This window comes from Rhea pennata, chromosome 6, assembly GCF_028389875.1.
Source record: "Rhea pennata isolate bPtePen1 chromosome 6, bPtePen1.pri, whole genome shotgun sequence".
Taxonomy (NCBI): domain Eukaryota; kingdom Metazoa; phylum Chordata; class Aves; order Rheiformes; family Rheidae; genus Rhea; species Rhea pennata.
In genome coordinates, this window is record NC_084668.1 from 21,469,167 (window position 1) to 21,483,733 (window position 14,567).

Sequence of the window (14,567 nt, forward strand, 5' to 3'; positions counted from 1 at the left end):
GAAAGCATCTTTCTCCCAGCTAGACAGAAAGCGCCAAAGGAAGCATTGCCTCTGTCACCTATTGGATCTCCTCCATGAGGCACACAGTCACACGGCAAAGCTCTGCTCCTCCCACAGCCTGCGAGATCCCACACCAGTTGACCTGACAGGTGCTTTCCTGTATTTCACATCACTTTTGCTTCATGCTGCCTTTGATATCAGAATAGATGAGAAATAAATGGAACCACAAATTACAGAATACTTTAACATCTCTTTTGTTCAATAAATCTCTTAGATTAAAATAATAGCGAAAGGAGACCACTCGAAGAGACAGAAGGCTTTACAATGTTGACGGAAATCCATAAAAAGTTTTAACATGCTCAGGAGAATCCCTATTGTTTCCAGCCATGCTATGAGCCAAACTCCACCCTCCTGAGGAGGTCGAGTTCATATTATTTATATAGCAATCTCTTCTGATTCTACTCAAAGACTTAGCATCCATGAAGTTTAGAAAATGCTCAAAATGAAGGTTTGATCTTATGTTGCACCTATAAAAAAAGAGTTTCCCAGAAGAATCTCTCTCTATAAAAGCATTGTTTAATTTTTACAACCCAAAGATTTGGACCCTGATGTGTATTGGTTGGCAGATTTTATTACTGTATTACCTGCATCCTTAGGGCCTACAGCTGCTCAGGGATCTTCTGTTTATAAAGCTCTTGAAGATTCACAGATAGAGAGCAAAGAGAAGCAATCTATATTTTTACACTATGTAATTTTGTACCCTCTCTCTCCTTAAGGATTGGCCTTGAATTCATGGATAACTAAGGCATAACACGCTTCCCCTCAGGCACAGTAACAGAACATACATACTGTTTATTGTTTCACAGAGAATTTCCATCAGTTGTGTATTATTTTCATACCTAATCAGAAACCAACTTATCTCAAAGTAAAGTGGGTGGAAAGAGAATTTGGTTTGTTGAGACTGTATCAGAGTCAACACAGCCAGCCATCTTCTTTGTCATCAATGTTACCAATGTAACACACCAAAGCAGAATGACAGACAGCACTAAGCAATGGTACGTGCAAGTTACTGCGTAATCCTCTCTGAAGCAGCAGTATAATCACACGCTCCGAACACAGTATGATGTAGGCTAGGTAAAAATCAAGCAGGGAAGAGGAAGCCTGCTTTGCCCTGCTTTTCAAGCCTGTGTAAGCTTTAGACCACCCTTATATAACACTATTTAGCATATGTTTTGAGAAATCCTTCAGTACGGACTGCGAACCTACACTGACACCTACATCAGCCCACTAGTGACCACACAATTACAGGTAGAAAAGCCAACTGGAGAGTCTCCAATTATTCTGAGAAGCAGCAATTACATTGGTTACGCTTCTGTAATGTGCCAGCAACATAACAAGCCCACAGAAATGGGCTCATTCTTTTGCTGCTACTTTTAGAGAGAGAAAGACAAATGCAAACACACATACAATTAGGAAGAAGTTCACTTAAGTATTTTCCTAGCTAGCAGTCACTGCAAACACCCTTAACTGGGAAGACTCACAGACAAAAGACATAAGAAATCAGACCTAATATTCCTGACTACCCTCACTGTTCTTCAGGATTTTAAATTTATGCTCCCTAGTGGAAACTTTAAAAAGTACACATGAAGGACATCTCTAATGACACAAGTGATAAAGTTGAAACAGGAATTCAGACTTGCTCTTTACCAGAATGCAGTTCTTCCAGCAGCCTGACTAGATGCTTCAGATTATCAGCCATATTCTGTCCGGGAGATAAAGTTATTAATGAGAAATTCTAACTATTCATCAATAGCAGTTTGTGAAACACTTCCTCAGTTTTTGTCTACAACAACTCTCATATGGCTCTAGTTAAACTCACAAATGAAAAAGTTGTTACCTAGCTACTTTTTCCAGAGACATTTAAGTTTCTTTCACTGAGACTTATAGATAATGGATAATTATTTTTGTAAAGGAAATTAAAGTGGAAGATTAAAGAAACATTCTTTGGGGGAAGACGACTATGTAGGCATAGGCGATTACCAGAGTGGCTGTACAGTTTAGCTACGGAGGCAGTGACTCATGATTCCAAGTACTATTTTCAAACTTATCTCTGAGAGAGAAATTTGCTGCATTTTGGAAATAACTTGGAAGAGTGAGGACAGTTTACTCCTTTGGATTTACATGGATATATGTTCGCCCATTCACTAAAGCACAAAAATGCAGATCAAAAGTAAGCATTCCATTATTTGATTCATCAAAAGTCTTCAACTACTATGAGCTCATCTTTAAATCCCTGCCCAAAGATACGGCTTCTTGTGTTGAATATACATTCTTTGAATGTGCAAGTACAGTGTAGTACAATGGTCCTTTCAGCTGTAAGCTTCAGAAATCTAAATGCTGGCAGATTGACCAGGATCATGCCTGTTAAATGCTCCACTTATGCTGGCTGAAAGAATCCAATGCTAGTTTGCTGTTCAATGTTTAGTTTTGCAAAAATGTCCACTTCTGAGGTTGAAATTTTCTTGTTCAATCCCCAGCAGAAATATGCTTTCAGTTATTTTTAAGCTTGAGGAAAACTTGATCTGCCATTTAGCTATGGCAAAATGAAATGAAATATGTTTCCAGCCTTCTTTGTATAGGCAATTACAGATCACTAACAGCTAAAAGTGCTGGCCCTCAGACAGACTTGGCTCTGCTGTAGTCAATGGACCTGTAAGGATTTACACCATTTGATGGCTACGCCATCTCCTCCGTGTGAAAGTAACACTTCATGTATGTAAGGCAAATGGCCCGAGCTAACAGAATGTCATCCCTTCTCCTTTCAGTGCAAAGAGTAGATAATCCCACTTTTCCATGATGATACTCTCTTTAAAGTAACTTCTTTATTTTAGAAGGTGCAGCAGGCACTACAGTTTCTCAGCACTTTTACTTCAAGAAAAGAGCAGGGAAAGTGTCAGGGATATCTACCAGCTGGTGGGGACGGGGTGCAGCCAGCTATAACATGGTTATGTTACAGTTGAAGCTATTCATCCCTGCCAGATTTAAAGGGATGCTTTTAGAAGAGTATGCCTGGAAAAGTTCCTATAAACTGAAGAATCTCAATCGTGACAATCATTTCCCTCATGCCCTGCTCACTTCCAACAGTACCTCCAAGAAAGACTGAATTTTCACATATTTGAAGATAAGTCATCTGGCTGAAACACGTCTCATATTTTTTCAGGTTGGAGCAAAATTCATTTGATTGTTTGGATTTTTTCTTCTCAATGTTACAGTTCTGAGAGAGATGAGTGCAATTTTGAAAGCAACAGCTTGCATTAAACGTATCACAAAAACTTCACAAAGGGAATTAGAAACTTCAAGCATGGCTTATAAAAAGCTCACAGAGTAATGCTTTACAACACAATCTCACATTAATTATTGTAATGCAAACATAAAAAGGAAAAAAAAAGAAAGAACTGCAACCACTTCCTGGACAGAGAAAAGCTGAGAGACTTCTTCAATACAGGGAGTATTTCTAGGGAAATGGAAAAAAAAATCACGTGGAGAAAATGAGAAAAATAAATTCAAACCCATTCAGCCTTGTAAAAATCTTCATTTTAAGCCAATGCTTTTTTGGGCCTAGCAATACATTTACCACTCCTTTTTGGAGAACGCAAGTTACTATCTTATAGAACGTGCTGATCCTGAGATGATAAAGTAGTTATAAGGCATCTCTCGAAGAAGAGCAAGTGATTTTTGAACCTACCACTTGCACAGTTTGGTTACTAAGGCTTTGCACTGAGGACAGGATATACCCACCAAGACTCTGGTCCACTTAGAAGTGGGAAACACCTTAAACATCAGTTGAAAGAAATGTGCTCACTCTGACGTTACAGCTTTTAATGTCTTCAAGACATTAACATGTTATGTAACATGTTCATAATCTCTAGAAATCAAGTAATTCCTAAAATAATTAATGAATCCATCCAGAAATAGCTTCAGATTACAAGATTTGCCCCTCTTGCCTTGGATAATCTAGGTTTAGTATTAAGAAGTTCATGAATAGAATAAACTTACCACCATCATTAACAGGAAAAGATACAACAATTACCACAAATACAGTTACTGGGCACATAAAACAAAAATATAGAAGAAACCCATTAATAACTGTCTATCAGCAAGAGCTATGCCCTGACACATTTATATATAGCAAAAATTAATGTTTTCACTCTGTGTTGCCCCCATTTTTGATTAGGTTTAAAAGTAAAGTTTCCCAAACATCATGACAGATAGCTTGGTGGTCATGTTCAGAACTTTTTTAGAACTTTTCCCAGTAGACCCAAAAGTTTTAATTGTTTGTACTTTTCCTCCAATTTCCCCTGATAGCATGGGAGTTACGGGAAGTAAAGTCATTATCCAGTTCAATGAGTTATCATCTCCACAGACACTGTAAGTATGATTTTGGGTTTTTCAGTCTTCACATAATTGTTACTCCTCCTTTTCATGACAAAGATTAATTGAGAATGGCAGCTCTGCTAGGGTAGGCATCTATATAATCAAGGACATTGTCATCTATTCTTAGTGTCATAACCCAGACTGTCACCTCACAGGCTTCTGTATGAATATAAAGCAAATAAAATAGTGAAAAAGAAGATGAATACAAGAACAATATTGTATTTCATTTCAAACACTATTACTTGAAGGTAATTTAACCTATTGACACTTCTAATAAATTATGTAAAGTTGTTTCATGAGTGCTAAGGACTTCATTAAATCAGTTTTAAAGGTCTTAAAAAAAAATCAAGGGGAAGAACGCAAAGGCTTTTCCCCCCCCTATATTTCAGTTAGATGCAAAATATTGGAACCAATTTGGAGGTGACATGAGTTAAGGAACCTTGCTGTGAGATTTCACAATACAGCACAGCCCAACAGCTAAAGAAAATAATGGTTGTGGCTTTGGTAACCCAAAGTGAAATATGTTATTTGCATCAGTTTATAATCATACTGGGATGCAGTTTACACTTTACTGCTATAACAGGCCATGATTGATGTAATCACAAGTGACCCATCACAACATGAAGTCATAAAGTGTTTTTTAAAATTGTTTCTGAAAAGCATTCATGAGGAAAAATGCACAGATTGACACTTGACATCTCCTGGGCAACATTAAAAAAAAAAAAAAAAAAAAAAAAAAAAAAAAGCAAGCTTAAAATTATTCTGCTTGTTCAATTTATCTTCTTCATTTCTTTTCTCTCTCCTTTAGTTAGTTCTAGGAGTATTTTCTTAAAATATCTGATTCTAATGTCAACAGCAAAACTCCCATTAACATCAGCATGGCCTGGCTCCAGGTAAATCACTTGCAATCAGCAATATAACAAACAGAACTGCTAACTGGTACCTCCAAATTATTATTCTGAGTTGAGTAAATCTAGTGATTAACCATTCCACATATAATACCTGACCAAGCATCATCAATTTACTAAAACTTTAAAATTCCTCCATCATGTGGCCAGTCCTCAGAGTTTGAGGTGGGAAATGAAAGAAGAGACTAACATCAGCTGTGTGATATCAAGAGTTGGACACTCTGCAGAAGATCAGGCAATCCAAACAGAGAATGATTATGATCAAGAGAGTTGTTCAAAAAAAAAAAAAAAAAAAAGAAAGAAAAAAAGAAAAAAAGAAAAAAAAGACCATGATGAACATGAACAGAAATAGAATTACTAGAATTGTAAGTTGAGACATGCCATATGGGATCATTTGAAGTCAATTCAAATGTTCATTCAAAAAGTCATTTGAATTTTTTATGAATACCAAATTCTAAGAAATCTTACTGTTTTCTGGTTAGCAAACCAACTGTGAATGCTTTACTTACACGAAATACCCAAACCCATACTTTCACAGTATCCAGTTTTGGACGAGCTCGTATCTTCAAGTATCACCACTTTGTCCTCTATTCCCAGCACAGAGCATTTCAAGGACAGTTTTATTCAGAGCCAGGTTTACTAGGAAGACAACGGAGTTACAGGAAATCTCATGCAGTCATATCCAGTGCAGTCCTCCCTCCTAAGCATGAGAAAAAGCTGATATTGTGTAAATGCTTGCTTTTACATTCAGCTACTGCCCTAGGCAAAATCCAGCATCAATATTTTTGTGAACAAGGAATAATTCTACATATATCTGCAAATCTTAAATTGTGTGTTTTAAAATGCGATCTGATTTTCAGAAAACATTCATCCTAGCTGTCTTGGAAGGAAGAGAAGGGAGGCCAGCCTCCTGTAAAGTACGACAGCTGAGACACCCCAAAACAGAGGCACAGACTTTTCTAAAATATTTGGAACTGAACTGAATGTTTGTACTTTCTTTCCCACAACCCCAGACTTCAGTTACTACATTTACTACAAGCCCTTTCTATATATATTCTAGAGAAAAAAGTCCTCCTTTTCAGCATCAGTTTGGTTTCAGGTATGTTCCAAGATCTATTTTGTTCACACGGAGCAAAAATATCCGGAATGTCTAAGAAACCTTCAGAGATGGTTGCTAGAGAAGAGCTTTGCCGTATCATGTTAAATTACCTATGCCATCTGTTCAGAATTTCCTCATGAAACTACTATGAAGAGATACAGCCAAACACATAAGTTTCCCCAGACCCCTTTGTAGATGGGTTTTCGATGTTCAGCATAATTATTATCTTAACAAGATTCAACAATAATCACAGACTTTTATTTGGGTAATTTAAGACTTCATAAACAGTAAAGAGGTTTTAGCGTCTTGGTCCACATACACATGAAAGCCATGAATGTAGAAAACTTACAAAAACATCTCCTTAGGGAAAATTATTAGGATCTGTTATGTTTACTAAATGATTTAGCGGTAGCATTCTTCCTTTTTTCAGGGGAAGGAATAGGTTTTGGAAGGGAAGGAATACATTTTGACAGAGACACAGGGTGTTACTTTGACTCAGACATACCCTGTCCAACATGTTCTTGGACCTCAGGATGAGCAGCCACAGTCTCTTGTGGCTCCTCACCCGGGGTCTTGCCCAGGGCTCAGCATCGTGCCTGCCTCCACATAATACCTACACTATGCTTCTGCGCAAGATAGTGAAAAGGTATGGATTACGACCCTGACAGTACACCAGGCTTCTAGAGCTGTGGTTTCTACAATACTTGTCCCACTGTCATCTAACTATATTCATGCAATTGGACTTATATATGACAATCGAGTTAGACTTTATTGAAAGGAAAAGATCAACCAGCTCCAATCAGAAGCAGCTGCATCCTAAAATACTGCAGTCAGTGAAAAACATTTACTAAACTTAATTTTATGCCTGCCCAAAAATTGCCCATGAATAGTTAGCAAGATTCTCAAACATTCTCATTAGCTCAAGGATTATTCTAGACACACAGTCAGCTCATAAAAGGTTTGCTGTAAATACTCACAGGCTTGCTCAGGTCCATTACTTACTGGGGTTACACAATACCACTTCTGTTCTCTAACTGGATGACCTCTCTGGCTTGCACAGCATGAACTGTGAATAGCACAATTAAGTACACAACTTTGAGCTGCGATACGGGAGCATTATACTAAACATTTGCTTTTCAACATCATCTCCTCCAGCAAAGCTTGAGCCTTTCATTACAAAAAGGATGACAGTGAAGTTGGGAAAAGGGACAGATTGAGTTAAAACATTCATAAGTACAAGAATCTAAGAGCTTAACATCACTGCTACCCTGCTAAAAAAGCCTTCTTTCCCTCCATAGAACTCAGGAAAGGAGGTGACACATCTCTTTGCCTGTGACAACATCCCCAAATGTGACAGGCCCTATCCCAATAAACAAAATCCAAAGCTAATACAAACTCTCTGCTCTGTGACAAATCATATTCTGCCATTAGAGAGTCTTCAAACACATTTAAACAAGAAGTTCAAGAGCGTGGTGGTATAATATATATATAAAAAAATCATTCTGACAGTGACAGTACATTGAATTCAGCACTAATAACAAAAAACTTATTCATGAATTTGGTATGCATTTTAACATTTAAGGCAGTTTTTGGCATATTAACCATTGAACAGGCTAGAAATATTCTGAAGAACTTAAAGGCTCTTTGCACTTGCAGTTAAGTGAACTGCTAAAGGAACAACAATAATGTACACACACGAAGGTGCTCTCAGTTGTTGTTTGCTCATTTCAAAGTAGTGACCTTATTTCATCGTAGCTCAATCTTCCTCTCTTCCAAATGAGATAACTGACACAAAGGTTTAACAGGCTCTCAGCCCACTGATTTTACACTTTATTTATTTATTTGTAATTCATGTCCCTGAAATGCAAGCCTCTCATATTGCACAGCAGCAGAGTTTAGTTTCAGGTCACAACGCATTACAAGGGAAAGGTTTATTTATGTTATGGCCTTTGTTACTGTTAACAATTTTGCAAGATGCCTTTGTGACTAACCTTAAATACAGAAGTAGTTCTAGTAAAGTTTGAATTAGGCATTTGTTTAGTTCCTTGATGATTCAGGGTCTTTAATACCTAAATTTAGTAACTTCTGAATTTCTTGACTGCTATATCCTTACTGATGGAATACATATTACAGTGCTTATTTCATGTTTTCCTATCTACTTAAGCCATGTGTTTTCTCTCCTATGCAAAATCAGTATTATTGGAATTACTGTTCCAGAACAATGTTACTGGAAATAATGTGTACGAACTTCTGCCCTATGGCCAAACAAAAAAATTTAAGTGACATAGCTATTTATCTAACTTCCCTCCCACTCTGAATCTATAAGGTGAGTGATTGATCCTGAAGGGGCCAGCAATCATTCAGCTGGAATGGTAGCACAAGACTCCTCACAGCAACCTTTCTTTTATATTTGCACTATTTGTAAATTTTGGCTAATTTATTTTCTGCTGAATTTGTTTTTAGTCTATAGACCAAAAAAGCAGTTGAAGCAGGAACATGAAATTTAATCTTCCCTGTCACAGCAGAATGGAAATAGCAGAGCTATTCCTGCTGTTCTATGATGGATCTCTCTCGTTTGTTTTTCCCCTACAACATCCTAAAAAGGTAATTAAGGAAAAGTATGGCCAAATTACTCTTAACCACGTAACTTAACTACTTTGCCTGCACTTTGCTAAGTTACCATAGGGAAGACATGAAATATACCAAACCTAGGAATCTAAAATCTCATTTTTCTTTAGAAAGAATAAGCAGAAAAGAACTTTAAAAAGTCACTATTTCAGGAGATACCAATTTGAGGGTCAGTATAAGAATTATTCATTCTGGACAAACAGTATCAGTAGATTTCATAACAGACCAAAGAAATCCCTCCCAGTAGCTCAGAATCTTTCTTCTAAATGGTATAAGCCTTGTGCTGTTTCTAGTCCTTTTAAAATACACAACATCATAGCCATGACATTACTGAACTAAGAAGCTATTTTATGTAATTTTGCAGCTTGTAAGATGCACTTACAATTATGTAAGGTTACAGTTTTCCTTTCCCTTGCATATCTGCACAGTAACTAATGCACCTACCTTTAATAAAGAAGAGATGTAGAAAAATATAGACATATTTAGAGAACGGAATATATGGTTTCCTAGAATAGTTTCTCATATGGAGAATATCAGCAGCATAAATGTTTTACAAATGCTTAAGTCCATTAAATACACTGATCTACATAGCTCAGATCCATGACTCAAATTTCTTCATTAACACAGCCTTCTAGATGTTACGTTTTTGCTATGTTATAGCATTTCACACTTTCTTTTTGTCCACTGGGGTTTCCAATGTAGGTGCTTATCAGAGATTCACAATGAAGCCAGGAAAGGAAAAAAAAATCTATTGGATCAATGATTTTTGATTGGCCTTTTTCAGGATTCTGTGTTCTAGTGAATACAATGGATTGTTATAACAACAGGATATACTGGTTCACCAAACATTACAGTACCATTCATAAATGCATTACAAGTAATTCTCAGATGTTACATATGTACATATATAAGAAATCAAATATCCATAAATCATAAAATATTCATAAAAATCAATAAATTCAGAAAATCATGACTACATTTATTTACAATGCCGCATGTACATATGCTCAGCACAGTTTTACAGTCTTACGGAACAACCGAAGGCTGCACTTAAAATATTGCCCCAAATGTTTCATGTTACTGATTAATTAAGAAAAGATCACCAGTCTTGACTCCTACAGCAAACAACAAAGCAGATCTCGTAACCTGTCTTTCATTAAATTATCCAGATTATAGCACAATACTCAGTGAAACTAGTAAGCTCTGAAATAGGCCACAAACCCAAGTTTTCCCGTTTCCTGGGAGGGCAGAGCAGTATGTGGTTCTCGATTGTTACATAGCTAAATGTGGGTCCAACGAAGACCAGCAGGACAGTGCTACATATAAACATACCACAGTTTTTGTGGGAGGTTATGAATTCTGTATGTATTTAGCAGAGGCTAGATTGTTTCTCTGCTGTCTTTACACCTCAGTGTGAAACAGTGACATAAGGTAACAGTCATTTAACTTTGATAACTTACTTCGGGGGGGAGTCTGTTTGGACAAAAACTTAGCAACTTATCACCTGGCTGAAGACTGCTGTGCCTGCTTCTCCTGCTAGACTCTCACCTGCTTGTAGAGAAAGGGAGAAGAGATCATACATTTGCAACATGGGGGAGACACAAGCTCCCTAAAAAGCACCTTAATCCAAACATGTCAGAGTGGCGTGGAAGCTTAGAAGGGACATTTCTAAGACAAAGTTTCTATTTTTTATCTGAAATCAGTATGTTTTGTACTAACCAAAGTAAACATTTCTAAGACAAAGCTTTTATTTTTTTTTATCTGGAATCAGTATGTTTTGTACTAAACAAAGTGAATATTTGAAATATTTCAAAGACTCTTTTGTAAAGTTTGTCTGTTACATACTTCTACTCTGGAGCCCTACAAACCAGCACTCTTAAGCAACCGGTGTGTCTTGGGGAGTTAGCACTGACTCTACAGGCTTAATGTAGCCTGTCTCATTTCTATGAAATGATGATAAACAGAAGCCTTTGCAGGAAATACCCTGAGGGTAAATGAGGCTTCAGGGCTGTAACTTCCCTGGACAAAGGAAGCTTAAAAGCAGCCTAGTGCAACAGGCAGGACACAAATGCAGCAGCCAGGGAAGGCCTGGTGCTAGTTTCCTTGCTTAGATATGCACATACTTTTGAGCGCTGGCCAGTAAAGTGATGCTGTTAATAGACTGACATTGTGATTTATCTTACATGCTACGCAGATGATGTATTTTTTTTCTCCATGAAAAATAAAGTCTAGTTTGGGGGAAGAAGAGAAGGAAGTCAGCAAGAATAATTAAATTGTTATCAATTTATTTCTAGACATTTATGGATTCTACTTGGATTCCGATCTTTACATGGGTAAGACAACATTTACCTAGTATTTTCTCTACTGTAGTTACATTTAAGAATCAGTACAAATCTGTTTTATTTCCAAAGCATGTTACTGTTATAGCTAGGCAGGCATTAGCATCATTTAGACCAAACAGGAATTGGAGCTATTCATGTGCATACTAGCCAATAAATTTATTGATCGTAAAGTGAAAAAGAATATGATTTATCTTAAGTAATTTAAAAAATGATCTATAGCCCATTATGAAAGATTATAAAAGTCAAAAAAAAAAGGCTAAGAAGCAAGAAGATGGTAAGAAATCAGAAGAGGGTTTACAGGAAGATTACTGAAAAGCCAACATGCTATGAATACTTAGCTTTTTTACTAGATATTATCCACAATAATTTATCAATCATAAAAGCATCCCTTCAGTTGTAACGCTATATTCTAGTACAGTATCTTGCGTTGTGGTACTTCACGAAAAATAAAGGATATCTGAGAAAAGCATTAATAGACGTAGCTTATTATGGGCCAATCATATTCAAATTCATTTTTCTTGCCCTAGGCTTTTATGATCTAGCAATGGAAAAATTGTCTTCGTATTTTTCAGAAGTAACAGAGAAGTCCAAGAAATGGAAGCTGCTGCTAGTAAACGAAGAAAAGCAGAGTATCATCAGGGTTGATAGCATCTATTTGAGATCCATGAATGATTATAGAGCTACTTTTCTATATCGAACTTTCAAGTCTCATTAATAATATGCTGCCTCTCTGGGACATAGGTACATTCTTGGTAAGAAGGCTATTTATTCATTACACTGAATAGACGAGCTACAGGAACAATGGCTTCAAAAGTTTCATGCTTATACGTTTTGACAGTAGTTTGTTGGGCAAGCGCTCTTTGGTACTTGAGTATAACTCGTCCTACTTCTTCCTACACTGGCCACAGACAGTTCAATAGCATATCAGTAGCCAGAAAAAACGTCTCCTTTGGCAATATAAGAACTCGACCTATTAATCCACATTCATTTGACTTTCTTATCAATGAACCTAATAAATGTGAGAAGAGTATCCCTTTCTTGATTATTCTTATCAGCACAACTCACAAAGAATTTGATGCAAGGCAAGCAATTCGAGAAACATGGGGAGATGAGAACAACTTCAAAGGAATTAAAATTGCCACACTATTTCTTCTCGGAAAAAATGCAGATCCTGTGCTAAATCAAATGGTAGAGCAAGAAAGCCAAATTTTTCATGACATTATTGTGGAGGATTTTATTGACTCTTACCATAACCTCACTCTGAAAACCTTAATGGGGATGAGGTGGGTAGCAACATTTTGTTCAAAAGCAAAATATGTTATGAAAACAGACAGTGATATTTTTGTAAACATGGATAATCTTATTTACAAGCTGCTCAAACCCAACACCAAGCCAAGGAGAAGATATTTTACCGGTTACGTTATAAATGGAGGACCAATAAGAGATGTTCGCAGCAAATGGTACATGCCTAGAGATTTGTATCCTGATAGCAATTACCCACCATTCTGTTCAGGCACTGGCTACATTTTTTCAGCCGACGTAGCAGAACTAATTTACAAAACCTCCCTTCATACTAGACTTCTTCATCTTGAAGACGTATATGTAGGACTCTGTCTTCGGAAGCTTGGCATTCACCCCTTCCAAAACAGTGGCTTCAATCACTGGAAAATGGCCTACAGCTTGTGTAGGTACCGCAGAGTGATTACTGTGCACCAGATAACGCCAGAAGAAATGCACAGAATTTGGAACGACATGTCAAGCAAGAAACATCTCAGATGTTAAGATTTTTACAAATGTAAATACTTTTTTTGATTTTGCTTTAGTTTGATTATTTTTTGACAGAAAGCGATGCACAGGTTACAGGTTAAACTGTGAGACACTACCTGGGAGAGAGCTTTTAATGACCAATTTCTCATTCTTTTTTTTGACTACTAGTTTACAGATTTCAGGCTGTTATCATAAGAACATTACACCAGTCAAAAGGGTCTAGAGTCAAAGCCCAGATTTTTTTATATTATCCCTTATCACACACATCAGCTCCTGCATCTGTATGTAAAAGGACAGTAATAAACTATCCTGAACTGCTTAACAGTTCACGTCCTAGCCTTCGAGATAAGACTTAGGCCCTACGAAATGAAGGATTAAAAATATACTTCTTTTCGACATCCTACAACGGTCCTCGTTTAGAGCTTTATTAATAACTTACGTGAAATAAATTTGCACTGATTTCATACACCTATCCAGGCATGTGTATTTTAGAACATAATGTGTACAATCTCAAAACAGCTTACTGATGGTTGAATAGCAGAATTTAGACAGGTAAGAACATCAAAGTACCACAGGCCTCAGAAACAAGCCCCCACTGAAGTACATTTATATCCCCAGAATGGCATTCTTGTGAATTACTTTGGAAAATATCCTATTTATTTCACTGTCAGTCTAAAGCAGCTCCTAAAATGGCCCATATATTTTTAAAATGAAATATAATCTGTGGGTAAAACACAAGACACAGCAGATGCATGAAACAAACTTAAATACACATTATAAAAGCATTATTATATTTTAACTATTAATTTTAAATTGCAACATTTATCATTAGTACTGGTGTATATGGATCTCGCCCTACAAGTATTTCCAGTACTTTGATAGCATTATTGGATACGTTATGGAGACTCATCTTTAGAAAATTAATGATTTTAATTAAAGTTAATGGTTGCACACAGCAATATATATTATTGACTAGTAAAAATATCAGTTAATAAGCATCATATTCCTTCAACATCAGTCAGAATGAGGATAAGCACTACTTTTTGCTACAGTGCATATGTAAATGAGATTACTCCAGGTTTTTAACGGTGTAGAGGACACTGTTATTACCCAGTAAAGGACAATACTTCTATTGTCAGTAAAGGAACGCAATCAATTTTGTGTCGACTGGGAAACATATAGACTCTGTAACAGTTAGGTACAACTTTCACAGCAAAGTAGAGCTTTCAAGAATCATCTATAGCCTTTGTTAAAAGTTTACAGCTCCCAGGTCACTCATTACAGAATCAACAAGTCACTGAGATCCAACTCAGGGCAGCATCAAAACTCAAGAGATCCCCAAAACATGTGACAAAAGTCAAGTACACCAGGTTTTATTCAAGTTTCAAA

The 14,567-nt window shown here is 36.7% G+C and overlaps 1 protein-coding gene across 3 annotated transcripts in view; it reads left to right on the forward strand.

Annotated features, from left to right (window-relative positions):
- The window catches only part of B3GALT1 (beta-1,3-galactosyltransferase 1), a 197,749-nt gene extending 183,814 nt beyond the window's left edge, over positions 1-13,935 (forward strand). For 2 of the 3 annotated variants that reach the window (XM_062578585.1, XM_062578586.1), the window contains exons 5-6: positions 11,364-11,402; positions 11,984-13,935. In XM_062578585.1, coding sequence (XP_062434569.1) covers positions 12,213-13,193 — 981 coding nt within the window. In that variant the 5' untranslated portion in view covers positions 11,364-11,402; positions 11,984-12,212 and the 3' untranslated portion in view covers positions 13,194-13,935. Of the gene's footprint in view, positions 1-4,380; positions 4,429-11,363; positions 11,403-11,983 lie in introns of those variants that run through there. The other variant, XM_062578587.1, reaches the window with a different exon arrangement.
- Positions 13,936-14,567: the final 632 nt, after the last annotated feature.